The sequence below is a fragment of the Aythya ferina genome, assembly GCF_964211825.1.
Source record: "Aythya ferina genome assembly, chromosome: 17".
Lineage (NCBI taxonomy): Eukaryota > Metazoa > Chordata > Aves > Anseriformes > Anatidae > Aythya > Aythya ferina.
In genome coordinates this window covers 8,906,400-8,931,681 of record NC_140316.1, presented here as the reverse complement: position 1 = coordinate 8,931,681, position 25,282 = coordinate 8,906,400, and the positions used below count along the sequence as shown (strand labels likewise).

The 25,282-nt window shown below is 61.5% G+C and overlaps 3 protein-coding genes across 4 annotated transcripts; 1 reads left to right on the top strand and 2 right to left on the bottom strand.

The window, feature by feature from the left end:
* Positions 1 to 49: 49 nt before the first annotated feature.
* Positions 50 to 19,901, bottom strand: SDSL (serine dehydratase like). 2 transcript variants are annotated; one of them, XM_084538790.1, is made up of 8 exons: positions 19,569 to 19,901; positions 19,408 to 19,447; positions 19,033 to 19,172; positions 18,763 to 18,851; positions 18,442 to 18,669; positions 18,105 to 18,229; positions 17,825 to 18,024; positions 50 to 60 (listed from the first exon to the last, which is right to left on the bottom strand). In XM_084538790.1, exons 1-7 carry the CDS (start codon positions 19,719 to 19,721, stop codon positions 17,831 to 17,833), a joined length of 969 nt encoding a protein of 322 aa, XP_084394916.1. In that variant the 5' UTR covers positions 19,722 to 19,901; the 3' UTR covers positions 50 to 60; positions 17,825 to 17,830. The 2 variants fall into 2 exon arrangements, with proteins under 2 accessions (XP_084394916.1, XP_084394917.1); XM_084538791.1 differs by lacking the exon at positions 50 to 60 and having other exon boundaries at positions 17,646 to 18,024; positions 19,569 to 19,730; positions 19,838 to 19,885.
* Positions 9,564 to 15,197, top strand: LHX5 (LIM homeobox 5; the record flags this gene model as incomplete). Its single annotated transcript, XM_084538789.1, has 5 exons — positions 9,564 to 9,736; positions 11,408 to 11,631; positions 12,648 to 12,925; positions 13,592 to 13,757; positions 14,830 to 15,197. 5 exons carry the CDS (start codon positions 9,564 to 9,566, stop codon positions 15,195 to 15,197), a joined length of 1,209 nt encoding a protein of 402 aa, XP_084394915.1.
* A 1,072-nt stretch (positions 19,902 to 20,973) lies between the features above and the next one.
* PLBD2 (phospholipase B domain containing 2) lies at positions 20,974 to 25,037 on the bottom strand. The gene is made up of 12 exons (XM_084538788.1): positions 24,811 to 25,037; positions 24,065 to 24,158; positions 23,818 to 23,976; positions 23,634 to 23,734; positions 23,313 to 23,527; positions 23,128 to 23,222; positions 22,881 to 23,041; positions 22,685 to 22,780; positions 22,291 to 22,362; positions 22,013 to 22,165; positions 21,726 to 21,888; positions 20,974 to 21,641 (listed from the first exon to the last, which is right to left on the bottom strand). Exons 1-12 carry the CDS (start codon positions 25,026 to 25,028, stop codon positions 21,474 to 21,476), a joined length of 1,695 nt encoding a protein of 564 aa, XP_084394914.1. The 5' UTR covers positions 25,029 to 25,037; the 3' UTR covers positions 20,974 to 21,473.
* Between the last annotated feature and the right edge of the window lie 245 nt (positions 25,038 to 25,282).

The window sequence follows — 25,282 nt, the reverse complement described above, 5'->3', positions numbered from 1 at the left end:
AAAGGGGAAAAGCATTTCCTTCGCCCACACTCGGTGGCACGGGAGAAGGGGGGACACCCAAGAGAACCAAGTGGTGAGGATCCAAGCTGGATCTCCACAAGACAAAATAACAAAAAATGGCCCTTTTATGATTAACGAGGAGAAGGATAGGACCAAGGGCAACGGCAACTTCTCCGGCGTGAGCTGCAGGAGGGGAGGTGCTGCCGAGCCCGGCGTTGCGGGGCAGGATGCCGAAACCACCGGTGCTCCGCAGGAGGCCGGGCTGCGTGGTCGCCGGGGTCCCTTCTGGCCCTAAAACCTCTGAATCTATTGACGCTCTGAGGCTTCAAAAGCAGCAGCTGCTCCTGCGCAGCACCTAGTCCTCAGAAGCGCCTGGAATAATGGATCCATATTGTGCCAATGCATACTAATGTTAATATACATTTGCGGCACACAATGTGGTGGCTGCGGAGACACCCGGGTGTCAGATCGAATCAGCGTCAGTGACACGGCGCGCCAGGACCTCGCGGCAGGTCCCTCCTGGCTTCTCCGCTGGGAAGCCATCGCTCCTTTGAAATTATTGTGTTTACCCCTTGTGTGAAAAAATAAATAAATGAATTGTCCCAGGCTCACTGCAGGGCCGGCGGCGGCAGCTTGCCTGCTTTCCAAAGGGTTCGAGGTGCGGGTGTGGGGGGAAACAAAGGGAGATGCTGCACGAGGGGTGACCGGAGAGCTCCGAGGGGCAGCCTCCTGCACCTTGCTCATCTCCTCTCATGCACCAGTGCAAGGAAATGAAGATCCAGGGCCAGGGGCTGCTGCCAGCTCTGTCACAGCCCCTGCCCAAGCCCCCAGAAGTTGCACAAAGCCTCAGTGAGCCCAGGACCTGCGCCTGCCCCTGCCAGGTCTCATCACCCCCTCTCAAGCGCAGGATGAAATTTGGGTTCTGTGGAGAGAAAGCAGCCTCTGGGGCTGCCACCGGGTATTCGGGATGCTGGGGCACGGAGGAGCAAGCCCCTACCTTGTCCAAACTCTCTCTGCACCCAGAGCAGTGTGAGCAGAGCCAGGGGGTGGGGGTGCACCTGCGTGGTTTGGGGTGGTGGCACGCGTGCGTCTGCGTGCAACTCCTTCCCATTTGCATTTACCCATGCAGACACTTCGTCTTTCTGTAATAAGCCTGCCTGCATCAGCCTGCCCTCTGTTCCCGACCCAAATCTGCATGAGCCCATACGGGAGGCCACCCAAAACATCGTTTGTTCACAGGAAGATAATAAAGCAGAGTGCTGCTCAGCAGCTCCCTTGTATTAGGGCTCGTTGTTCCCCTCACTGAGCCACCCAAAAACCCCGGTGCCGGCAACCAGGGGGCTTTGTCACTACCCAGGCACTGCAAGGGTTAAATCCATCCGCACAGGGGCTTTGGGACTCACCTGAAGGGGCACCAGAGGCTCCCTGGGGGCTCCTTGGGGGGTCTCTGCCCTGCAGAGCATCCCCCGGGCTCGACCCCGCCACCAGCTGGCCCAGGTGAGGAGCCCCCCCCGGCTCCAGCTGGAAGAGGGAGATGGGCAACCTGTCCTGCTCCAAAATGTAAAAAAAATAATAATAAAAAAAAAAAAAGGATGAGAAGCATTTAAAGAAAAAACGTGAAGAAGCCGACTCCAGCTGCTTCCCCAGCCCACGGGGGACTCCTCTCTCCTTCCAAGCCTCCAGCTCGCCCTCCAGCCCCACGGGGACCCTGCCCCAGGTAATGGGGACCCACCTGGAGCAAGGACCCTTTTCTGCCCCTGGGTACAGTGAAGAAGGGAGTGGGGACAGCAGGAGGAGAGGGGAAAGGAAAAGAAAGCAAGGTCGCCACTTGCCCAGGTGACGGTGACAGCCTGGGGGGTACCAAGCCCTGAGCCCCTTTATTGAACCCATGGCAGAGGAGATGGGGTCACCACGCTGGGTGGTGCGGGGGGGGCACGTTATAGGGTGGTAGGGGTGTGTGTGACACGATGGAGGGCTGCGTTACGAGTGTAGGGAAGGGGTCTGCGTGCATGTGTGCGTGCCCAGCAGCGGGACGTGCACATGGACACACATAAAGGGGCAGGGGGCAGCTGGCGGTGCCCCCCGTCCAGCCAGGGGATGCCCGGGGGGCAGCTGGCAGCCCGAATTCTCGCTGTCCTGGGGGGCAGCACAGGGGGATTGTGCCGGAGGAGAAGCAGATGCATCCCAGCATCACCTTTCTGCAACACCCAGGGTTTGCATTGCTTTTTGTCGGCTGCCTGGGTCCCCCCGCAGACCTGGGGCTGCCACATTTTGGGGGGGAGCAGGGGCTGTGCGTGCCCGCCCCACCGCTGGCAGCTTGGTTTTCTGCTCCGGTCCCAGCAGAAGAAGGGTTTCGTGCTGGGACCCCCTCGGGGCTGGGGCCAGCAGGGTGCTGGGTGCTGGATGTGGGGGCTCCGAGGGTCTTCCCCTCCAATCATCACATCTGTAAAATTTCCACTCTTTTGGCAAACGGAGCTCTGTGGGGGAGGAGGGAGAGCGGGGGGAAAGGGGGGAGAGACGGGGAGATCGGTGCTGGAGGTGTGTGTGTGAAATGGGAGAGAAACCGAGGGAAAGTGGGGAAAATAAAGGGGATGTGAGGGAGGAGGAAAGAAAGAAAGAAAGAAAGAAAGAAAGAAAGAAAGAAAGAAAGAAAGAAAGAAAGAAAGAAAGAAAGAAAGAAAGAAAGAAAGAAAGAAAGAAAGAAAGAAAGAAAGAAAGAAAGAAAGAAAGAAAGAAAGAAAGAAGGAAAGAAAGAAAGAAAGAAAGAAAGAAAGAAAGAAAGAAAGAAAGAAAGAAAGAAAGAAAGAAAGAAAGAAAGAAAATGAAAAGGAGGAAACAAAGAAAAATAGGAGAAAAAATAAGAAAAAGACAAAGAAAGAGGAAAAATAAAAAGGAAAAAATGAAAAGAAAAGAAAGAAAGAAAAAGAGGGAAAGAAAGGAAGAGAAAAAGAGGAAAAAGGGGAAAAGGGGAAAGAGAAAAAGAGGGAAAGGAAAGGAAAAAAAAAAAGAGAAAAAGAGGCAAACGAAAGAAAGAGAAAAAGAGGTAAAGAAAGAAAGAAAAAGTGGGAAACAGAAAGATAGGAAAGAGGAAAAAGAAAAAAGAAAAAAGAAAAAAAAAGGAGGTAAAGAAAGAGAAAGAAAAAGGAACAGAAAAAAAAATGAGAAAGTGGAAAAATAAAAAGAAAAAGGTAAAAGAAAGAGAATGAGGGAAAAGGAAAAAAAGAGCAAGAAAAAAAAGAACGAGGAAAGAGGAAAAAAGGAAAAAAGAAAAAAAAGAAAAGAGATGAGAAAAAAAAAAGAGGAAAGAGAAAAAAGAAAAGAGGAAAAAGAGGAGCGAAGAAAGAAAAGAGAGAAAAGAGAGAGACAAGGAAAGGAAAAGAGAGGGTGGGAAAAAAGAAAGAAAAAGAGAAATCGAGAGAGAGAAAAATAAAAGGAGAAAAAAAACGGGGGGGGGAGCGAAAGAGCGAGACAGGGAGCGGGGCCGGGGGGGGCTGGGGGGGCCGGGGCCGTTCAGGACCCTGGAGAGGGCCGGGGGCGGGGCGGGGGGGGCGGGTTGGGGACATGGGGGGGGTCGGGGACACGGGGGGGGGCTGGGGGACACCGTGGGACCCCCCCGGGGGGTTCTGCAGCCGGTGCCGGACGCGCTTCGGGGGGGGCTTCGAGTGTGTCCCCCCCCCGCCGCGGGACCCCTCGCCTCGGCCCCGTTATATACCCATGGGGGGGGGTCGGGGTACTCTCAGCACCCCCCCGTGCCCCCCCCCGCAGCTCCCAGCGGCACCACCCGGCCCCAACCAAACCCTGCCCGCGGGTGCGGGCCGTGCGCCCCCCCCCCCCCCCCATCCCCTTTTCCCTATTTCCCACGAAAAAATCAAAGCTGGGGCATGGAAACGGGAAGGGAGGGGGGGGGCACAGCCCGACGGGGACACCCCCATCTCCATCAGCCCTTCCCCACCCCCTTTACGTTCCCATTTGGGGTTCCCATTTGGGGTTCCCATTTGAGGTTCCCATTTAGGGTTCCCATTTGAGGTTCCCATTTAGGGGTTCCCATTTGGGGGTTCCCATTAGGGGTTCCCATTTACCCCACCACCACCGCCCCCCGACGGCAGCGCGGGGGGGGGCGATAACCCCCTAACCTCGGGCTTTTCCCTCCTCGGGGTGGCCACCACCGTACCCCGGAGCGCCCCTTGCCCCCACCCCTTATCCCCCAGCCCCCCCTCCCCGACCCCCTCAATCACTCCGGGGGTCCCTGCCCCGACGGGGCGCCCTCCCCACGCACCGGCTCGCTCCGTCCCGCCGCAGCTCCGCGCTCGCCGCCGCCTTTTCTCATGCAGATCCCCCTCCTTTCACACCTCCCAAACAAAGGCAAAGCGGGGGCATCGCCTCGCCGTGTCAACACACACCCTCATTAGCGCCGCTACGGCGGGGGGGGGACGGCCCCGAGCCGAGGAAGGGCTGGGGGGGGAGGTCGCACCGACGGGAGGGTGCGGCAAACCCAGGAAATTTGGAGAGGGTTTTGCGCCCCCCCCACCCAAAACCCCTCCACGCCACCCCAAATAAATTAAGTGGCTCAAGCTCAGGTTCGGTTTATTGCAAGGTGCAAGGGGGAGGCACACACGAGGCTCCGGGGGGGCGAGGGGGGTGGTTTGGGGTTTTTTTTTGGGGTCCCAAATGGCAGGGATGGAGAGCAGGGGATGGGGACGGGGCCCCGGGATGGGGCTGGAGCTCGGGGAGGGTGGGTGTGGGGGTAATTAAAGCCTCTCCAATTACCGCCACCCTCGGAAACTGAAAAAATAGATATAAAAAAAAAATAAAAATCAACCGATTCAAACAGCTGTGGGAAGGGAGAAGGGAAAGCGAGCGGAGAAATCCCGACCGCCGGCCCCGCTGCCGCACCGGGAAAGGGCTGGGGGCTGGGGCCGGGGGTGGGGGACCGGGGGGTGGGCGTCGGAGAGTCGGGGGGGGTCGGGGCCGGCCGCCCCCAAAAGCCGGAGAGCCCCGGGGCACCGGGGGCTGCGGGATCCATCCCGCACCCTTCCCTCTTCTGTGTGTGTTTTTTTTTCCATTTCTCCTTTTTTTTCCCTTCTCCTTTTTTGTTTTTTCTTTTAATTTTCTTATAATTTTTTCTTTAATTTTTCTTTTTTTTAACTTTCCTTTTATTTAATTTTCATTTTTTTCTAATTTTCCTTTTTTTAAAAAAAAAAAATCCCTTTTATTTTCCCTATAAACGTCCCCCAGGAGCCTGATCCCGGAGCCCCCCTCATCTCCTGCCGCCCCTTTTCGTTTGGTGCCGTTCCCCTCTCCGAAACCCGGGGATGGAGCTGGGAGGGGAGGCACCGATAAATCCGTTAAAACCAAGAAAAAAAGGTGAAAAAAAAATCCCTTCGTTCTTCGTTTGGATTTCGTTTTTTTTTCATGTTGGTTTTGGGTTGGTTTGATTGTTTATTTGTGTGTTCCCCTCCCGCTGTGCACAAAAACACCCGCGGCGAGCAAAACCCCCCCGGGCCGGGCTCCCCGGTACCGAAAAGGGGAAGAGAGGAGGAGATTTGGGGGGGCACGGAGAAATCGGGAGGGGCACCGGGGCCCGTCCTGGGGGCAGGAGATTGGGGTCGGGGTTGGGATCCCTCCCGGGTTGGGGTCCCTCCTTGCCGGGGGAGCTCCGGGGGGGCTGTGGCGATGCTCGGGGCTCCGCAACCCCCAGCACCCCCCGCACCTCTCGGAAATTTCCACGTCCCCTTTTAACCTTGGTATTAATTTAGGACGGATCTTTCTAAACGGCCCCGCGATGGATTCAGACGCTGCTGGAGGTTTATCTTTTTTTTTTTTTTTTCTTTTTTTCCTTTTTTTTTTTTTTTTTTTTTTTGTACCGTGGGTTATATTTACACCCAAAACAAAATAATTACACTTTTGTTGGAGAGAGAAAGCTGGTGATTAGGCTGTGGCTCTTTGCAGCAAACCCTTTCTCAGTGGTACACCAGGACAATTTTTCACGGCTGGGTGAAATCAGACGCGGGAGGTAATGAATCCTGTGAGCTATTTAAATTTACAATTTGTAACGCAGTCACTCAGAAACGCCTATGGCCCGGCGACGAGATGCTTGCTGGGTTTGTTTAATGTTAAAACGGCCCCGGCCCCCTTTTACCGGGGAGTGGAGGGGGCGGCTGCGGCATCCTCCGGCCCCGCTCCGCGCTGCACCCGAAAATAGGGGAAATCGGGGAAAACCTCCACCAAGTCGGCGGCGGAGCATCCTAGCAGCTAGATAATTAATTACAAAACACCGGGGGAATATGCAAACCGCGTATTACAAATTCTACAGGGCTTAACTGATTGGAAACAGATTATTATCTTGTTTGTCTTTTGTCTGTTTCACTTATCCCTCTGCCGTCTGTTGTGTTGTAAGTTGATACACTTTATTCTTGAAAGGGGATTTTTTTTTATTATTATTTTTTTTTTTAGGGTGTAAATTCCATCGACATCTTCTACGAGCGACGCCGCTTCTCCGTGCGCTCCCCTGTTAAAACACAACGGGTTCGTTAGGTGCCATCAGTGTGCCGCTGCCTCAATTACCCCGGGGGAATGCGGCCAGCGGGGGTGGGCTGGGGGGCTCCTGGGTTGCGTTTTTCTTCTCCCCTCCCCGTTGCCTTTATTTGTTCCTTTACTTTCAAACGAAACGGGGAGCGGGAGGGGGGAAGAGGCAGCGCCTGGCAGCGCCTCGCGCCCCCTCCAAGCCCCCCTCGCCCTTCTCTTGGGTCTGGAGAGGTCCCGGGGGGTCCTGGAGAGGTCTCCGGGGGGTGCCCAGGAAGGTTCCGAGTGGACCCCGGGAGGATTCTGGGGAGTCCCGGTGTGGTTCCCGGGAGGATCCCGGGGGTGTCCGGGGGGGTTCTTCGGGAAAAATCGGCCAGCCCCGTGGAGGGGGGGTGGGTTACGGGAGGCTCCGCCAAGCCGTGGGAACGGCGGTGCGCGGGAGCGCACAAGCTCCGCACCCCCTATCCGGCACCTCCACGCGTGCCCGTGGCAGCGTGTGCTCGGCGCCTCCCCACGCCCTCCCGGTGTGTCCCCCTCCCCAAAGCCGTTCCCCCCCCACCGTGGAACCGGGTCCGAGCCCACCGAGAGCCGCGGCCCCCGACGGGGCGCACCGGGAGCCCCCCGCGGCCCGGCTGTGCCCGTGGGGAGGGCGCGGGTGCGCGCAGGAGCGCGGGCACGCTGCCCCGGCCTGGAGGTGTGCACGCGTGGGGGTGCGTGTCCACGCGTGTGCGCGCACCTCCCGCGGGCACACGCCTTTGCGCACCCGCACCTACCTCGGGAACAAGTCCGTGGGAACGCAGCTCTGCTGCGCGGCTCCGGGGCGCAGCGCGGGGGGGAATTGCCGGCCCCCCCCGGGGCCGGTGTTGGGGCCGGTACCGGGGCCGTGACCCCCTGCCCCGACCCTCCCCGAGGTCTCTCTCCGGCGTGGAAATTCAGCGGCGAAACCCCCCCGAGGGCAAACTTCGGGCGCAGCGCGCTGGGGAAGGGCGCAGCGGGCGCTCCCGTCGCCTCCTCCCGTCCTGCTCCTTCCCTCCTTAGCCGGTGCCTTCTTCATTTATTTCCTTCTCTCTCCTTCTTTCTCACCTCCTCTCTTTGTTTTCCTTCGTTTCCTTCCTTCCTCGCTCGCGCTTTCTCCAGCTCTCCTTTTCGTGCCCTTTATTTTCCATCCTTTCTTTCATTCCTTCCCGTTTCTCTCTTCTTCAGTTTCCGTGCTCCCGATGGTTTTCCTGCCTGGTTTCTTCCCTTATTTTATTTCTTTTCTTCTTTTTTTTTTTTTTTTTCGTTCACCTCTTCCTAGCTTCCTTTACCTTTTTTCTTTCTGATTTTCTTTTTTATTATTTTTCGTTTTTCCTTCATTCTTTCCATCCGTTTTCGTTTATTTTTGTTCTTTATTTTTTCCTCAATCTCCCGTTTTCCTTTCTCTTCTCTTTTTTTCTTGTTTCTTTTTTCTCTGCTTTCGTCTGCAGGTTTTTTCACTTTTCACTCTTTTTTAAAAAAAATATTATTATTTTTCGTTTCTTTCTCTGTTCTCTTTTTCTTTACCTTTTGTTTTATTTCTTTCTTTTCGGTGGCCTCCTCTCCGTATTTTCTCTCCTCCATCCTCTTGCCCCGAACCACACAAATCCGCCTCCTTTTCCCTCTCCCGGCGATGTCCTTAACGCTGCGGATTTGTTTGTTTTTTTTTTTTTTTTTTGGCTTTCCTCTGCCGTTCCCCTCGCCGGCTGCGGGGTTTCGGGGGGCGGCCGGGGGGATTCGGGGGGTCCCCAGGGGCCGGATCCCCGGGGGCAGCCGGTTCGGCACAGCCCCGCCGCACCTGCAGCTGGGGAGAAAAAACAGCGGAGAAGTGCGGCGGCCCCGTCCCGGCCTCCTCCTCCTCTTCTTCCTCTTTTTTCTCCCCTTCCTCTTCTTCCTCCCTTTCCTCTCCTTCCTCCCCTTCCACCCCTTCCTCCTCTTCCTCCCCTTCCTCCCCGTTCATCCCCGCATCGCGGGGCCCCCACGGCAGCTCCACAAAGCCCCGCGGGGGGCCCGCAGCGCAACTTTGCGCCCCCTCCCTTTTTCTTTCCCCCCTCCCCAAAAATCCTCCTCCCCCCTTCTCCCCCAGTTCCTCTCCCCTCCCTCGTTCCTTTTACCTCCCGTCCCGGCCAAAATAAATGATACGAAATAACAATAGTAATAACACCAAAAGCGATCCCGTCGAGAAAACAGGTGCTGCCTTCCCCATCCCGAGCCGGGATGGGGAGTCCTCCCCGAGCATCCCTCTGGGATAAATTAAATTATAGAAGGAGGGAAATTTAAAAAAATACAATTAAAAGCCCGAGCGGAGCCCCCCGGGCGGCCCCCCCCAAGCCAGGTGCGTACTCACTTGGCGGCGCAGGTACAAGCCACCCTCAACAATAGAGGCGCGTTGTTTTTTTCCCTCTGTGCCAAGCGCAGGGCTGGAGCCAATTTAGATATGCTATAAATTAAGAGGTTGCCATGGCCACCGGGATGCCATTGGCCACCGGGCGGCCGACGCGGGCCCCCACGTCACCAAATCTGAATAAGGATGCGCGAATTAACTAAGGCGGGGGACAAAGCTGGCCATGGGGACAGCATGAGAGTGGCGGCGCGGCGGCGGCGGAGCACAGCGAGGCACCGGGGCTGCCGGCTGCAGGGGGGGCGTTCATGCACCCCTCCTGCCCTGCCCGCTGCCGCACAGCCCCCCAGCACGACGGAGGGGCCGGGGGCGTCCCTTCGGGCTTTTTCGGGGCCGTTTTGGATTTTTGGGGGGGGGTCTTTTTTTTTTTTTTTTTTTTTTTTTTTCTTTGGGCTTTTGGGTTTTGTGTTTTTATTTTTTCCATCCCCGCCGGAGAGAAGAGGGGGAAGAACTTGACAGCTCCGCTCCCCTCCTTTAATTTTTGAGATTTTTTTTTTTCCTGGTGTGTTGTTATTTTTTTTTATTATTATTTTTTTTTTTTTTTCCCCGACGGTTGAATTTTTGTGAGACCTCGCTCGGGGCTCTGACTTCTCGGTGGCGAGGCTCCTTTCCCCCGGCGGAGGTGATGATGGTGCATTGTGCGGGCTGCGAGAGGCCGATCCTGGACCGCTTTCTGCTCAACGTCTTGGACAGGGCATGGCACATCAAATGCGTCCAGTGCTGCGAGTGCAAGTGCAACCTGACCGAGAAATGCTTCTCCAGGGAAGGCAAACTCTACTGTAAAAATGACTTTTTCAGGTGAGTGGCACCCCCTAAAAAAAAAAAAAAACGACAAAAACAACAAAAAACATACCCCACACCGAGGGGATGCGGTGCCGCCGCCGCTCCCAGCCCGGCGGGGAAGAGGAGAGGAGCTGGGGGGGCTCCCCAAGGGATGAGGAGGACTCCCCAAAGGATGAGGGGGCTCCTCAAGAGATGGGGGGCCTCCCCCTGAGAGTTGGGGGTCTCCCACTGGGATCTGGGGGGTCTCCCCTCGAGATCTGGGGGTCTCCCCCCATCCCCATCCTTCCTTCCCGGGAGCTGGGGGGCTCCTCCTGGGTTCTGGGGGTCTCCCCAGGGACTTGGGGCTCTCTTCCCTGGTTCTGGGGGGTCTCCCCCCGGGATCTGGGGGGCTCCCCCCATCCCCGTCCGTCCCTCCCGGGGCTCCAACCCGCGGTGCCCGGGCAGGGCGCGGCGAAGATGGGGCCAGGGGCTGCGCTGCAGCCCGAGGTTGGGGGGGGGCTGTGCTTTATCTCCCCCCCCCCAGCTCCTTGTGTGACCTTGCCTCCAAAAGCAGCCGGGCCCGCGGCCCTCTCCGCCGACCCCCCCCCCCACCCAAAAAAAAAAAAAAAAAAAAAAAAAAGGCGCAAAAAAAACACCCCGGGGCCCCGCCGAAGCCGGTGCCAAAATCTCGCCTTTTGCCACCAAAACGCTGCGGGCGGCGCTTCCCCGCCGGGCCGCTCCTTGGCCCCCCTATTTCCCCCCGGCCCCGGGGGCCCCCCCGCGCTCCTCCGCTCCTTAAATGCCCCTAATGACTCCGATAAGGTGCCGGGGAGGAAATTAGGGGCCGGGATGGGAAGGGGAAAATGACTTACGACCCGTAATGCTTTCACTACATCAACGTCACGGGCGGCAGCGCGGGCAGCAGAAGTTGTGCCGAGGCCAGGAGGAAAAAAGGGGGGACCCCCCGGACCCCCCCCAGCCCCATTCCCCCCCCCCCCGGCCTGGCAGCCCCCGGCTCCCCCGGGCCTGGCAGCCACAGCCACAGCCACCGTGTGCGGCTTTTGGTTTTCTCCTTTTTGTTTTCTTTCTTTATTTCTTTTTCTTTTTCTTTTTTTTTGTCCTCGAGGAAATCGTTTTCTGCATTTTTTCGTTTCCCGGGAAAAAAATAAAAATTAAAAATTAAGATAAATAAAAGGAATGAAAAGGGGAAAAATAAAAATAAAATAAAACATCGGCCGGGGAAAAGCGCTGCGCGCAGGGGAGGGAAGCCGGAGCTGTGCGAAGCGGCGGCTCCGAGCTGAAAAAATTAAAATAAAATACAACGGGGGGGTGGAAGGGGGGTGCAGGATGGTCCCGAGCCCCCGGCCTCGGGGTCCTTTCGGGCCCCGCCGCCGCCCCCCGGTTTGCTCCCGGTGCTCCCTGCTACCCCGAGCGCCCGGCCCGGTGCCCTCCGGCCGCGATGTGTGGGGATGGTGGGGGGGGGACAAGAAATTCCCCCCTGCTGGGCTGGGAGGAACGAGCCCCCTCCTCACCCCCCTATCCTTTTGGAGGGGGGGCGACCCCCGTGTCCTCTAGGAGAGGACCCCAAACCCGAGCTCCCCGGGGAAATGGGGTTGTGGGGTACGAAGCATTCCCGTGCGGTGCCGTGTGCGCTCCCCAAAATCGTGCCTCTCACCTCTCTTTTTCTTTTTTAATCCCCCCCCCCAGGAGGTTTGGTACCAAATGCGCCGGCTGCTCCCAAGGCATCTCCCCCAGCGACCTGGTCCGGAAAGCGCGGAACAAAGTGTTCCACCTGAACTGTTTCACCTGCATGGTCTGCAACAAGCAGCTCTCCACGGGCGAGGAACTCTATATCATAGACGAGAACAAATTTGTTTGCAAAGAGGATTATTTGAACTCCCCCACCCTGAAGGAAGGCAGCCTCAACTCAGGTACGCGCCGCGTGGCCTCGGGGACACCGAGGGGGACGCATCCTGCGCCGGTGCCCACCCCGGTGCCGGGGTTTTTCTTTCTGGCCCCGCGTTCCCCCTCGTGGAGCAGGGTTGGGATGGGGGCCAGACGCCTTCTAAGCCCCCGTTGCTCCCCACGGATGCTCGTGGTGCCCCCCCACGCACGCCCACCTCCCCGCTTTACACCGAGCCCCCCCCCCCACCCCACCGCGAGTGTGCCCGGTGCCCCCCGCGCCGCGGGCCTGATCCTTCGCCTCCTTTCACCCAGAGGCAAAGCTCCCATTTGACTTCCTTGGAAGCTGTCTCTGCGGCAGGACGGCAGGATCAGGCCCGCTCGTGCTGTCCCAGCAATGCCAGCCGCCCGTGCTCACCCCCTTCCGTGGGCTCTCTCTCCGTCCAGCACCCGGGGCCGGATCCTGCCACGCCAGTCAGTGGGGCCGCTGCTGCGAGCGAGGCGAGTAGAGCTTGGCCTGGGGGGGTGCTGGCATCAGGGGCCCCGGGGGGGGCAGTGAGGGGGCGGCTGGGGGGGGAGGGGTGTGAGCCAGGCTCAAGGCAGTGACTGGACCCCCCCCCAAAATCCCCCCCGACCCTCGCATTTCTCCCAGCGGCGCATCCCCGGTGCGAGCGGCACGGTGGGGGGGAGAGGGAGAGCGCCGGGGGCTGTGGTGTGCTCGGGGGGGGGCCGCCCCCTCCCCAAAAAGCCCCCCCCCCGGCTGCTGAACCCCCAAGCAGTTTGTGGGGGGGAGCTTCATAGGGTCGCCAGCTCAGATGCCGGCGTGCGGGGCCGGGCCGGGCGATGCTTGCCATGAGCTCCGTGCGTTGTTTAGGGGGGGGCGCAAAGGCGATCCGCACCCAGCACCCCCAAAAATCCCCCTCCCCATTTCCTGCAAGCATCCGGGCTCGGTGGGAAGGGGAGGGCAGAGGAGAAGGGGGTCGCTCTCTCTCCTAAGCCATCCGCCCCCCCCCCCCCCCCTTTCCTCTCTGGGTCTCCTTTACAGTGTCCTCATGTACAGACAGGAGTTTGTCCCCGGATCTCCAGGACCCCATGCAGGACGACCCCAAGGAGACGGACAACTCCACCTCGTCGGACAAGGAGACCACCAACAACGAGAACGAGGAGCAGAACTCGGGCACCAAGCGCCGGGGGCCCCGCACCACCATTAAGGCCAAGCAGCTGGAGACCCTCAAAGCCGCCTTCGCCGCCACCCCAAAGCCCACCCGGCACATCCGCGAGCAGCTGGCGCAGGAGACTGGCCTCAACATGAGAGTCATCCAGGTGAGCCCCCCCCGTGTGACGTCACGGGATGGACGGTGACGTCATCACCTCGACGGTGACGTCAGGGTCGGGGTGGTGATGTCCTCCCCCGGGGGCCGGGGCAATTTGGGGTGGGGACGGAGGGCCGGCGGGACCCCCGGTGCCGAGCGTTGGCCACCGGTGAGGGCAGAAGGCGCTGCCCCCAGGGGGGCAAAGAGAGGCTGATGGTCCCTGCCCGGCACGTCCCTGCTGCTCTTCCCCACCCCAAAAAAAAAACATAAAAATCCCAGTGGAAATATAGGGATTAACGAGTTTAATAGGGCTAATAGGGGAGGGCGCTCCCGCCGCGCTGGTGCCGTCCTCACTCCGTGCACAGGGCAGCGGGTGTGTGTGTGCCCCCACGTGTGCGGGTCCTCGGGTTCAGGAGGGGGGCAATAATTTAGCCCCCCCTCCAGCCAGGAGTAGATTCGGTTCAGGTGAGGGAATATCCCAAAAGAAGGCATCCGCCTCGTCCCTTTTATCCCCATCCATCCCCAGGAAATCCCTCCCCAGGCGGTGACAACATTTTTACCCCTTTCCCCGTCCACCCCTGGCCGATTTATTCTGGGGAGGGGGTTGTCCCACAGGATATGGGGAGGCGTGCAGGGGGGCGATCCTTAGGGGCTGACGTTGGTCCCCCTGCTGCAGGTCTGGTTCCAGAACCGCCGGTCCAAGGAGCGCCGGATGAAGCAGCTGAGCGCGCTGGGTGCCCGCCGGCACGCCTTCTTCCGCAGCCCCCGCAGGATGCGGCCCCTGGGCGGCCGCCTCGACGAGTCCGAGATGCTCGGCTCGACGCCCTACACCTACTACGGAGGTGAGGGACCGGCCGCGGGAGCCCCTTCCCCATCCCTCTTCCCTTTTCCTTTCCCCCTCGCCATCCCCTTTGTCCCTCTCCACCCCGATCCCCGTGCTGCTGCCAGGCTCAGGGTGACGGTGGCGGTGGCAGTGGTGGTGGCGGTGGCAGCGGTGGCGGCGCGGCCCCTCTCCGGCGAACAAAGCCCCAGCTGCGGGCTTTTGTGCCCCTTTCAGGCCGCATTTGTTCCCATTACCTCCCGGGCCCGCAGCATATGGAAGGTCACCGCCGCCCCCAACGCCCCCCGACGCCCCGCCGGGATGGGACGGGCAGCGGGGAGCCCCCACGGCTTTTGGGGCAACACCTCCTAATTTTGGACAAAACGCCCCCACCACCTCCCCTACACCCCTACTGCTGCCAGGGTCCCTGTGCTGCATCCCCAAAGCTCCCCCGAGCCCGGGGGCTTTGGGGGCACCCCTTGAGGTTGGGGTCTCGAGCCCTTCCAGGCTGATAAATGGGATTATATTCCCCATTATGTATATATGCATCATATATTTATATATATTTATATATCCATATGTGTTATATATATATTTATAAGTGTTTTATATACCCATATGTGTTAAATATATATTTTATATATATATTTCCCCCCCATATATTATCTATTCCCCATTTATATATATTTCCCCTATCTATCTCCCCATTACATATACACACATCTCCCCCACTCCTTTTATTTATTTATATATATGTGTGTGTATACATAAATACATATAAAAACAGAAATATTTCTACACCTGTAAATACTTTTCCCCATTAAATAATGGGATCACGCCCACCTCACCCCGGTTACCCCAGCCCCTCGCCCTCCCCTTCCCCTATTTCCTCCCCTTCCCACCCCAAAAATGCCACGGTGTTAGGATGGGGGGGCTATCAGGGGGGGTCTTTTTACCTCCACGAGGTGCTGAGCGCCCCAAAAGCACCATTTTGGGGTGGGGGGGCTGTGATGGGGTCATGCCCATGGTGGTGCGGGGGGCTTGGGGTGACGGCACCGGGGGCCGGCTCCAACCTTTCCCCCCCCTAATTGCAGATTACCAAGGTGACTACTACGGGCCGGGAGGCAACTATGACTTTTTCCCCCACGGGCCCCCCTCCCAGGCCCAGTCCCCGGCCGACCCCAGCTACCTTCAGAACTCAGGACCCGGCTCCACGCCCCTGGGACCCTTGGAGCCCCCCCTAAGCGGACACCACTCCTCAGAAAACCAAAGGTACACGGATATGATCTCGCACCCCGACACCCCCAGCCCCGAGCCGGGGATGACGGGCTCGCTGCACCCCATCCCGGGGGAGGTCTTCAGCGGGGGGCCGAGCCCCCCCTTCTCCATGTCCAGCAATAGCGGCTACAGCGGGGCGCTCGCGCACCCCAACCCGGAGCTGAGCGAGGCGGCGGTGTGGTAGAGCCGGGGGGGGGACGCGCCTCTTCCCCACCCCCCCCCCCAACAAATCCCCACCCCACACCTCCCTCCATGCCCCCCGGGGCACACCGGCTGACGGACACCCCCCCCTTTTCCCCCAAATAAAACCACAACCCCGATGCCACGGCCGCCCTCCGATGCCAAAACGCATCCTCCCCGGCACCGCAGCCCCATCCCGATGCTGGGGGCACCCCGCTACCTCCCCCTCCCCACACTGTGCCCCCTCTTTTATTGGGGTGGGGGCAACACAACGTGCCCCGAGACCCCCCCTTTGTGCCCCCCGCCGGCGTCGGGACCACCACCTCTCGGACCAAAGCTGAACTCGCCTGGACACGGGTCCCACCGGTGCCGGGGGGCTGCTGCGGGGCTCCCCCCCCCCCCCAGTGCTAATTAGCCTCTTTTTAATGATCCCCATCCTTCGTCCCGATATAATGGGGCCGGGGGGGGGACACGGGGAATAGCAGCCCCCCCCTCAGCCCCTCGCTTTCGTTGTTCCCCCGTTTTGTTCCCCAGGAGGAGGTGGGTTGGGACCCGCTGGGTGGTTTTTTTTTTGGCGAGGCCGCGGGGAGGGGGGGACGGGAGGCCGGGCAGGGGGCTCCCCAAGCATCCCGCTGAGCTCAGCCAACCTAAATTTTAGGGGAAGAAGGGGTGTGGGGGGGAGGCGAAGAAGCGCCCGGGACCGGAAAGAGGCAGAAAAAAATAATAAAAAATAATAAAAAAGGAGACAAACAAAGAAACGCGGCACAAAACCGGCGCGCGGCGCAAACGAAGGCCGAGCCTCCGCCGAGCCCAGCGCATCCCGGCGGCCCCGCGGGTCCGAGGATGTATTATAGTTTTTGCTTCTAGTTTCTTTATTTTGTATAAAGGAGAAACAAATAAAGTATGTTTTTGTGTTTACTGATTATTTATCGTACTTGCAGTCAGCGGAGGCTCCGAGTTTTATTCTGGTTTCGGAGGCTGGGGATGGGGTGGTGCTGGGGTGGGGGGGGGGGAAGAGAAGGATGAAGGTGGGGGGAAAAAAGATAGGAAAAAGGAAGGAGAAGGGGAAAGAAAGATGAAAAAAAGTTGTTTTCAGAAGGCACCGTGGGTTTCCTGTCCCCGCTGCCTCTCGCGGAGGCCACTGGTGTGAGCGCCTGGCGTTGTTCGGTGTGGATAAAAACCCCTGAGCTACCTGCTCCGGCCCCTGGCCCCCTTCATCGGGGGCCTGCGAGGAGAAGCAGACACCCCTGTGCCCCCCAGCACACAAAGAGGCCCCAAACTAATATTTAAAATGCAAAATCGCGGCCGAGGTCCGGCCTCCCCCCCCTCGCCTTGCAGTAAAAAGATATAAACCGAATAAATTACCTTCCCGCGCCGGCTTCCCAGAGCCCCTCTCGCTGACCTGAATTTTAAGTCCCGCTGCTGATTTATGGCCAGCCAGCCGCTCCGCTGCCTCTTTTTATTTTTATTTTTTAATTTTTTTTCCCCCCCGCCCCGTTCAGCCAAGTGGAGGAATTTTTCCTTCCCGTGCCACCACGGGAGGGGACGCCGAGAAAAGCGCGCGGCGCACGGGGAAACTGAGGGGAAACTGAGGCACAAGCGCAGGCGGTGGGGACAGGAGAGGTGCTGCCCCTGTGGGTGGCACCACGTCCCGGTGACCTCTGCCCGGCCTCGTTATGGGGATTAAAGCACAAGGGCGCTTGCCGCCTGCTCGTTATTATTAGTGTGCTGCTGTCATTAGCCTTACGCTAATTATCACGCCCCAGCCGCGTGGCCGAGGGTGGTTTGCGGGGTGCTGGGGCACCCCTGGGATTTGGGATGCTGGCGGGGGCTCCGTGCGAGGAGGTTGAGGTGGGAAAGGTGGAAAGTAATCGGGGCCGGGACCCGGGATAAAAAATGGCAGGGGGAGGGCAGGCTGACTCCCGATAATTAATAGTGCGCCTCGTAATAGGATTCTCCAGCCTTCGGTGCTCCCTGGAAACACCTTTTTACATAAGCTACTGCCCACGACGGAGCAGCAGGGCTTTGATTTATGGGGTTCGGTCCTTCAGGAGGCATTGCGGGGGCTGGCCGGGCCGGGGGGATTTATTGGGGAAAAGGGAAAAAGGGAAGGAAGGGAGGAGAAGGCTTCAGGGCAGGCAGGCGGGCGAGGGGAACGGGCTTCGGCAGCTGCTCCGGGGGGAGGTTGAGGAGGGTTTTGGGGCTGGAAAGGGCAAAACGGGCACTGGGGCTAAATGGATCAACTGGTGGGAGCTGGGGCAAAGGTGGTAAGCTGGGGGGCAGTCAGGGGTGGGGGCCCTGGTGGGAGAGAGACCCCAAATCAGGGGATGGGGGGGCATGGGTGCTTTGGGATGGACGAACGGACACATGGCTGGGGACCCCCCCCAATAAATCCCCGTAAGCAGCAGGTCCGCGCACGCTGTTCCCTTCTGACAGCACAGGAGGGACGGGCGAGGGTTGTAATAATTAATAATCATTAGAATAATAACGCATCGAGACAGTGGCAAATTAGCCAGAGCGGGAGCGCTCGCTGATTGAGGCTCCAGCCGCGGCGTCCCCGGGGCCGTGCCTCAGTTTCCCCACCCCACTCAGCACCTTTGGGGCGACGTGGGGAAGGGGGGGGACACCCGGGGGGGGTCACTCCAGCCCCAGCTGGCTCTTCAGGCCCCGCAGCTGTGCCGCCGTGATGCTGCTGCCGCCGCAGACCACCAGCACCACGCTGCCCAGGGGGGTCCCCAGGCGCCCCTCGCGCTGCAGCCGCTGCAGCCGCCCCGAGTAGAGCACGGCCAGCGCCGCCCCGCATGCCGGCTGCACCAGCATCCTCTCGTCATCTGTAGGGATGAGGACGTCCTGAGAGCCCAGCCCCGTTGTTGGGCACCCCCCTCGGTGTCCCCGTCCCACCCCTGCTCACCCAGGAACTGCTCCACGGCGCGCACGGCCTCGGCGTCCTCCACCACCTGGGAGAGGACCCGGCTCTCCTGCGCGCACTGCAGCGCCCGCGCCGACACTGTCTGCGCCCCCAGGCACTTGGCCACGCTGGGAAAATAGGGTCAGGGTGGCCCTGGGACATGCCATCCCCTCGGGGACCCACCGTGGGGGTGGCAGAGCTGGCTGGGAACGGCCAGCTCATGACACCCACGGCCCAGTGCCATGTGCCAAGGACACAGAGCCCCCCAGCACCTTTCCAAGGGGGGTCTGTGGTCACGTTGGGGACCCCCTGCTGATGGAGAGGTGTCCCCAGCGCTCACCTGGTGATGTCAGGCAGGGTGACGAGGTGGCCGGCCTCCAGCGCTGCGTGGAAGCTGTGCGCCCCCCAGGTCTCGGCGGCGACGATGGGGACGTCGGGCCACCCCACCTGCTGCAGCCCGGCCACCACGCCGGCCAGCAGCCCCCCGCCGCCCACCGCCAGCACGATGGCATCGGGCTTGGCCTCCAGCGAGTCCTTCAGCTCCTGGACCAGGCTGGCGTGGCCCTGCCTGGGGGATTTTGGTGGCGGTGGGCACCCCAAACCCGCCCGACCCTCGGGGATGGGGATGCGGGGCGCGGAGCTGAGCCCCAAAGGCACTCACCACACCAAGGGGTGGTCGAAGGGGTGGACGCTGACCCAGCCGGGGGTGTTGGTGAGCTCCAGGGCTCTGCGGTTGGCTTCATCCCACACCTGGGGGGCGCGAGGGGTGCTCAGCGGGGCCGCATCCAGCCCTGGGGCCCTGGCGATGTGCCCCTTATCACCGCAGGGATACCCAAAACCCAACGCAGGAGGGAGTGTTTTTGGGGTCCGTACTCATCCACAGGCACCGAGGTGCCCCCCCAAACCCCAATTTTTGGGGTGGGCGCCCTACCTTGCCGCAGACCTCCACCGTCGCCCCCAGCTCCTGCAGCCTGCGCACGGTGCTGGGGCCGGTGCTGCTGGGCACTACCACGGTGGCCGGCAGCCCCAGCTTCCTGGCTGCGTACGCCGCGGCCATGCCCGCGTTGCCCCCTGCCAAAAAAAACAGGGGGGGCTTTCATTTGAGGGGTTCGACCCCCCCCTCCCCTCCTCCAGGGTCAGATCTCCTCCATCCCCCCAGGGTGATCCATGTAGGGGGGCGCACGGTTTCTCCCCCATGCAGCACCCCACTGGGAGCAACCCCAAAACTGAGGGAGTGGGGGGCGTGAGGATGAGGGGCTGGGAAGCAGGGGGTGTCCCCCATCCTCCCTCCCCCCAAAAAAATTACCTGAGGAGCACACGAAGTGCTGGCAGCCCTTCTTGGCAGCCTGGAAAACAGGAGGAAGAAGAGGAAAGGACACAACCACGTGGCCCCACCGTGTCCCCAAAACCGAGGGCAGCACCGGGTGTCCCCATTACACCCCCCCATGACCCCCCTGCCACGCTCACCTCCTGGCAGAAGTGCCCGATGCCCCGGATCTTGAAGGAGCCGGTGGGCTGCACGTTCTCCAGCTTCATGTAGACCTTGGTCCCCGCCACACGGGACAGGGGCAGGCTCTCCAGGAGGGGGGACACGAGGTGGAAGGGCCTCTCGGCCTCCATGGCCGGGCTCTGCCAGGTGTTGGGGTCACCGCCAGTGTCCCCAAACCCCCCTAAAACCCACAGAAAGCAGCCTGAGGACTGGGAGAGCCGCAGGTGGGCTCGGTCCCCAGGGGTACCTGGTGCCCGCGGTGCGTCCCCGCGCCTCCTGCCCTGCTCCCGGAGCGACGTCTGGGGAGGGAAGGCGGCGAGGTGACGTCGGAGGGGCCGTGCCGGTGGCCGCAGGCCCCGTGCCAGCACGCCGAGCTCAGGCCTGGCCAGAAATGTGCTTCCCCAGCAGATTTCAGGACTCTGCCTCCTTCGGCTGATTGTGGCCAACTCCCTCCCCCCGATAAAAAAAAAAAAAAAAAAAACACAAGTGGCCGCGCCAGGGTTTGTTGGCACCGCAGCCCCTCTCCCTTGGCAATTGGCACAAACACGCAAAATTCTGGCAAGATCCTCCTGGTCCTTTGTCCTGGAGGAGGAGGAGGAGGGTGAGGGTTGGAGGAAGGTCAGCGGGGCTCCCACCCCTCCGCTTCTCCACCCCACCAGCTGGAGGGCTCGGAGGTGCCACCGGGGACATGGAGCAGGGACAGCCATGTCCCCATGGAGCTGTCGGTGGCAGCGAGGGCTCACGCCGTCAGTAGGCTTCAGAGTGAACAGCCCACGGAGCGGGCACCTGACACCGAGCCGTGCCCCTCTCGGGACACCGGGGACGGAAAAGGGGTGGTGACAGTGGCATTTTGTGCTCCCCCTCGCTGGGGGTGATGGGGGGGGCCCAGCCTGGTCTGGGGAGGCCTCGGGACGGGGGCCAGGGCGGCCTCGGTGGGAACCTCGCTCCTTCAAAGCGCTGCCAAACGCCAGCTCATTAATCCCCCAGTAATGACCTCGTTATTCCTAACGAGCCGCGCTGCGGCGGAGAGGATCAAGGGGGCTGCAGTAAGAGGATTTCAGGACGTGGGTTTTGGGGCTGGGGGGGCGGACACAGGTGGCAGAGGAGGGGGAACAAAGGGGACAAGGACGAGCACCCCGTCTTGGGGGTGAGTGGTGCTCCCTGCTCCGTGGCTGCTCTCCCCTCTCAGCTGTTGAGAACCAACTCCAGACACCCAAAATAACCCCAAGGGGTCAGCACCAGAGCACAGCATGGAGCAGAGGCAAGGAAACCCAGCCAGCCAGCAGCCCGGAGACAGCAGCACCCCATTAACCACCTCCCTTTTTGCAGGAGAGGGCCTCAGTGTGAGCCCAACCCCGATACGAGGCACCAGAGAGTCTCGGCGCAGCACAAAGCACGGCTCCACCGCACGCAGACCGCTTTATTTGTCGAACCCAAACCCGGTCACTCACCTCCTCTTTGCCATGGAGCTGTCCTGGTGCCTGCCCCAGCCTCCCAGCACCCCCCTTTATGGGAAGGGCCCCCCAGAGCAAGAGCAGCCCCCCCAGGGAAGCGCCCCATGGGGCACAGTGCTCATTTTTGGGGTTGGGGACAGAGCCCTCTGATCCTGGGCACGGCGGCACAGCGGGGGCACAGCCCCTTACGCAGCGTGGGGCACCCCACGGGACGGCAATGAGCAGCGAGAGAAGCAGGAGGAGAAAAATATAGGGGACAGGGGACGGGGCAGAGCCGGTGTCCCCCCCCCATGCGCCCCCAAAGCCAGCCCTAGTGAGAAGGAAGAGCCAGCAGCTGATGCGCCGCGGAGTTTGCCCCCCAAAAAAAAGGGTCTGGACAGACGGACGCGGATGGACGAGCGGCCACCACGTGCCAGGGTCGCTCCGGGCTCAGTCCCAGCGGACCTTGACGGGGGGGAACTTCCAGAGGTCGGGGTGCCCCATGTGCAGCAGGTGGCTGCAGGGGGACGTGCTCCAGCGGAAGGGGGGCACGTCGTCCCACGCCGGGCCGCTGGCGGCCACCAGCCCGTAGGTGGAGGCCATGCCGAAGGAGGTGACCTGGTGCCAGGAGGGAAAAAAGGAGAAATAAGAGGGTTGCGTGGGGTCCCGGGGGGGATTTGGGGGGGATAGGGGAGTCCCCACCTTCATGTCGGTGCCGCCGTGGCAGCGCTGGCGCAGGGCGGCGAAGGGGTAGGTGCCGTTGGAGGGGTTGAGGTCGGAGCGGGCGGAGATGGCGTTCTCGGCGTTCTGGGGGGGGTCGCAGCCCCGGCACCGCGACAGCGGGTCCTGCAGGTAGTTGTTGGACCTGGCAAGGGGGGGAAATGAAATAATTAGATCATTGAGAGCGCAACCGCAAAGGCTGGGGGTCCGCGGGGAGGCGGAGGCGACACCCAGGAGGGGGTTTTTGGGGGGCAGGCGGCAGCCCCCACCTCATCAGGCGGACCATGGAGTCCACGTCGTGGACCTGCGAGTGGTTCCTGCGGAAGATTTGGGCGCGCGGGTTCTTGTCGTAGGTGAACCAGTCGCCGTACTGCTTCACCAGCTCCAGGTTCCCGCTGGCGTTGAAGATCTCCTCGAAGTACCTGGGGGGCGGGGAGGCAGCGGGTGAGGGTGGCACCAACCTCCCCCCCTTTTTTATTATTAAATGGCATCGGTGGGACACCGATGAGGGTGGAGACGAGCAGAGTCGAGGCTGGAGGGAGCTTACGGCACGTTGTAGCTGGCCCAGTATCCCTGCTGGTACAGCACCTCTGTCTTATCAGCCACCATCACCAAGCCCCTGCAGCAGGAGGAAGGGCACCAGTCAGAGCAGAAGGCAAAATAAAAGGGGGACGGGAGGGACAGACCCACCCGGGGGTCCCCACCCTATTCGGGGGCCGTCACCTGCATGCAGAGAGCCACCGGCTGCAGCAGCGCCGCCACACCCGTGCCAGAAGGGCCACCGCAGCGGGAGGCAGCGTGCCACCGAGCCCGCGTTTCGCACCCAGGCCACCAAACAAATCCCACCTGGGCCACGCTGGGGCAGCCCGCGGGCTGGGCGGCCGGGATTTTAGGGCTCCGAGGGGCCGAGCTGGCTTTTGGGGAGGGCGAGGGGCACTCACGGGATCTGCTCCAGCACCGTCAGCACGCCTGGCTGGGGGCCAGCCTTCCCCGGAGAGAAGGCTTTGTAATCCACCACCATCCACTGGTTGTTGTACCTGCACGGGGAGGCGACCGCGTCCCTCGGGGTCACCCAGAGCACGCCCCGGGTGTGTCCCCATGCGGTGTCCCCCCTCCCCAGCACGTCCCGGTGCTCACGTGCCGCTGTTGAACTGGGTGAAGATGGTGGCCCACTCGGCGCCGCTGCGGGCCAGCCGGTTGGCCACGATGTTCCTCAGCCACTCCAGGACGCTGCCCTGCGGCCGCAGGTACTTCCAGAGCGCCGCGTTGCTGTTGCCGATGGTGGTCTCCAGAGCTACCTGCGGGGAGGGGAAGGGGAAAGGGGGGGGTGAGCGGGGTTGGGGGGTGCTACCGGGGGGTCCCGCGGGTGCCGGGTGCCACCCACCAGCCCGCTGCTCAGGATGTAGAAGTCGTCTCCAGAGAAGATGGTGCCGGGGTAGGAGGAAAACACTTGGATGCTCCCCGGGATCTGAGCAGAGCCTGGAGAGGGGTGCGAGAACAGGGTCGGGGGAGTCAGGATTTGGGGGGGGAAAGGGGAAAAGATGTGCCCCCCCCATCCTGCCCACTTACTGCCGGGTTCCACGCGGAAGGGCAGGGTGTACTTCTTGACGATGCGCAGCATGGTCTGGTAGGGGGCCCAGGTGTCGTGGGCCACCAGCAGGTCCCGGTGGCCCGGCAGCAGTTTGAGGAGCGCCGAGCAGGAGCCGGAGCCCAGCGGGTGCCGCGGGGCCGATCTGTTCAGGGCCTGCTCCAGGTCCTCCAGGTCCCCCCCCAGCTGCAGGAGGCTGCGGGGAGGTGAGGAGGTGGCGTGGGGCACCCCACGTGAGGAACCCAGACCCAAGACATCCCCCGGCAGCCCCCAGCCCCAATTTTTTGGGGGACAGAGCTCACAGGAAGCCGAAAGGCGACAGGGAGAGGCTGCCGGTGGGGAAGGCCACGCGCCCGTTGTAGCTGTCCTCCAGGCCCTTCAGCTGCAGCAGCGCCAGGCGCACCTGCAGGGACGAGGAAAAACGAACCAAAAATCAACATTCTGCACCCAAACTGGCGGTGGGGACACCGAGGGGCACGGCCTCACCTGGTGCCAGTACTCGGGGCGCTGGCCAGACGCCATCTGCTCCTCCATCCAGGCCAGGTTGGCCTGCAGGTAGCCGCGGAGCTTCTCGCAGTAGGGGGTCTGGTAGCCGAAGGGCCCGCAGTAGCCCACCACCGTGTTCATCCAGTGCATGTAGATGAGCTGCGGGGCACGGCGCTGGCAGCGGGACGGGGACAGGGGGGTCCTGCCCGCCGGCCCCCCCCCCCCGCCACCGCCACCCCCCCGGTACCTGCTCAGTGACGGCGGCCTCGGCCAGCCCCGCGGCGTAGGCCTGCAGGCTGTCATTGAACGAGGCGTTGGTGGCCACCTCCAGGAAGGCCCAGCTGTGACAGCAGGGGGGTTATGGCCGGGAATGGTTCTCCCTGGGACCCCCCCAGTTCTCCCCCGGTTCTCGACGAGGTCCCTCCAATTCTCCCCCTGGTTCTCCTCCAAGTCCCTCCCAGTTCTCCCCAGGTCCCTCCCAGTTCTCCCCAGGACCCCCCAGTTCTCCCCAGTTCCCCCCCAGCTCTCCCCCAGTTCCCTCCCAGTTCTCCCCCAGTCCCCCCACCTATTCTGACCCAGCCACCCCCTGGTTCTCCCCCCCAGTATCCCCCACAGCCCTCCCAGTCCTCTCCCTGGTTCTGCTCTCGATCCCCCTGATTCACCCCCAGTTCCCCCCCAGCTCTCCCCATGGTCCCTGAGGTTCTTCCCCCAGTTCTCCCCCTGGCTCTCCCCTGGGCTCCCCCAGTTTCCCCCAGTTCCCTCCCCAGTTCCCCCCTGCCCCCCCCCAGTCCCCTGAGCCCCCCCATGTCCCACCCCACGTCCCCCTACCTCTCCCCCTTGACTCCCCCTATTCCGGGACCCCCTCAATCCCCCCAATTCCCCCCCACCTCCCCCCCTGGCTCCCCCCCCGTCCTTCCCCAGCCCCCACTCCCTCCCATTGCCCCCCCCAGTTTTCCTGCTGCCCCCCAGCCCCCCCCAGCCCCATCCCCGCACCCCACAGCCCGGCTGTGGTCGGTGAGCGCTGCCCAGGCGATGGCGTTGGGGTGGCGGCCGGGCAGGACCCGCAGCCGCCCGGAGCCGGGCTCCAGCAGCACGGAGGCGCCGCGGGCCGGAGGGGGGGGGACGGCGGCGGCGACCCCGACCCCAAACCCGACCCCAGCCCCGGGCAGGGCCAGGAGCAGCGCGGCCACCACCGCCCGCGGGGCCGCCATGGCTGGGGTGGGGGGCTGGAGGGGGCGGGGCTAAAGTGGGCGTGGTCGAAGTGGGCGGGGTTGGGGGAAGTGGGCGGGGTTTAGGGAAAAGGCGCGCCCCCCCGGGGGGGGCTCCGGGGGGGCTCGGGGGGGGCTCGGGGGGGTTGCGCCCTAAGGGAGGGCTGTGGGTGGCTCTGTTATATGGGCAGCCTGCCCTATAGGAACCCCGTGGGTACACATAGGAACCCCATGGGCACCCTGCAGGCACCCCAAAG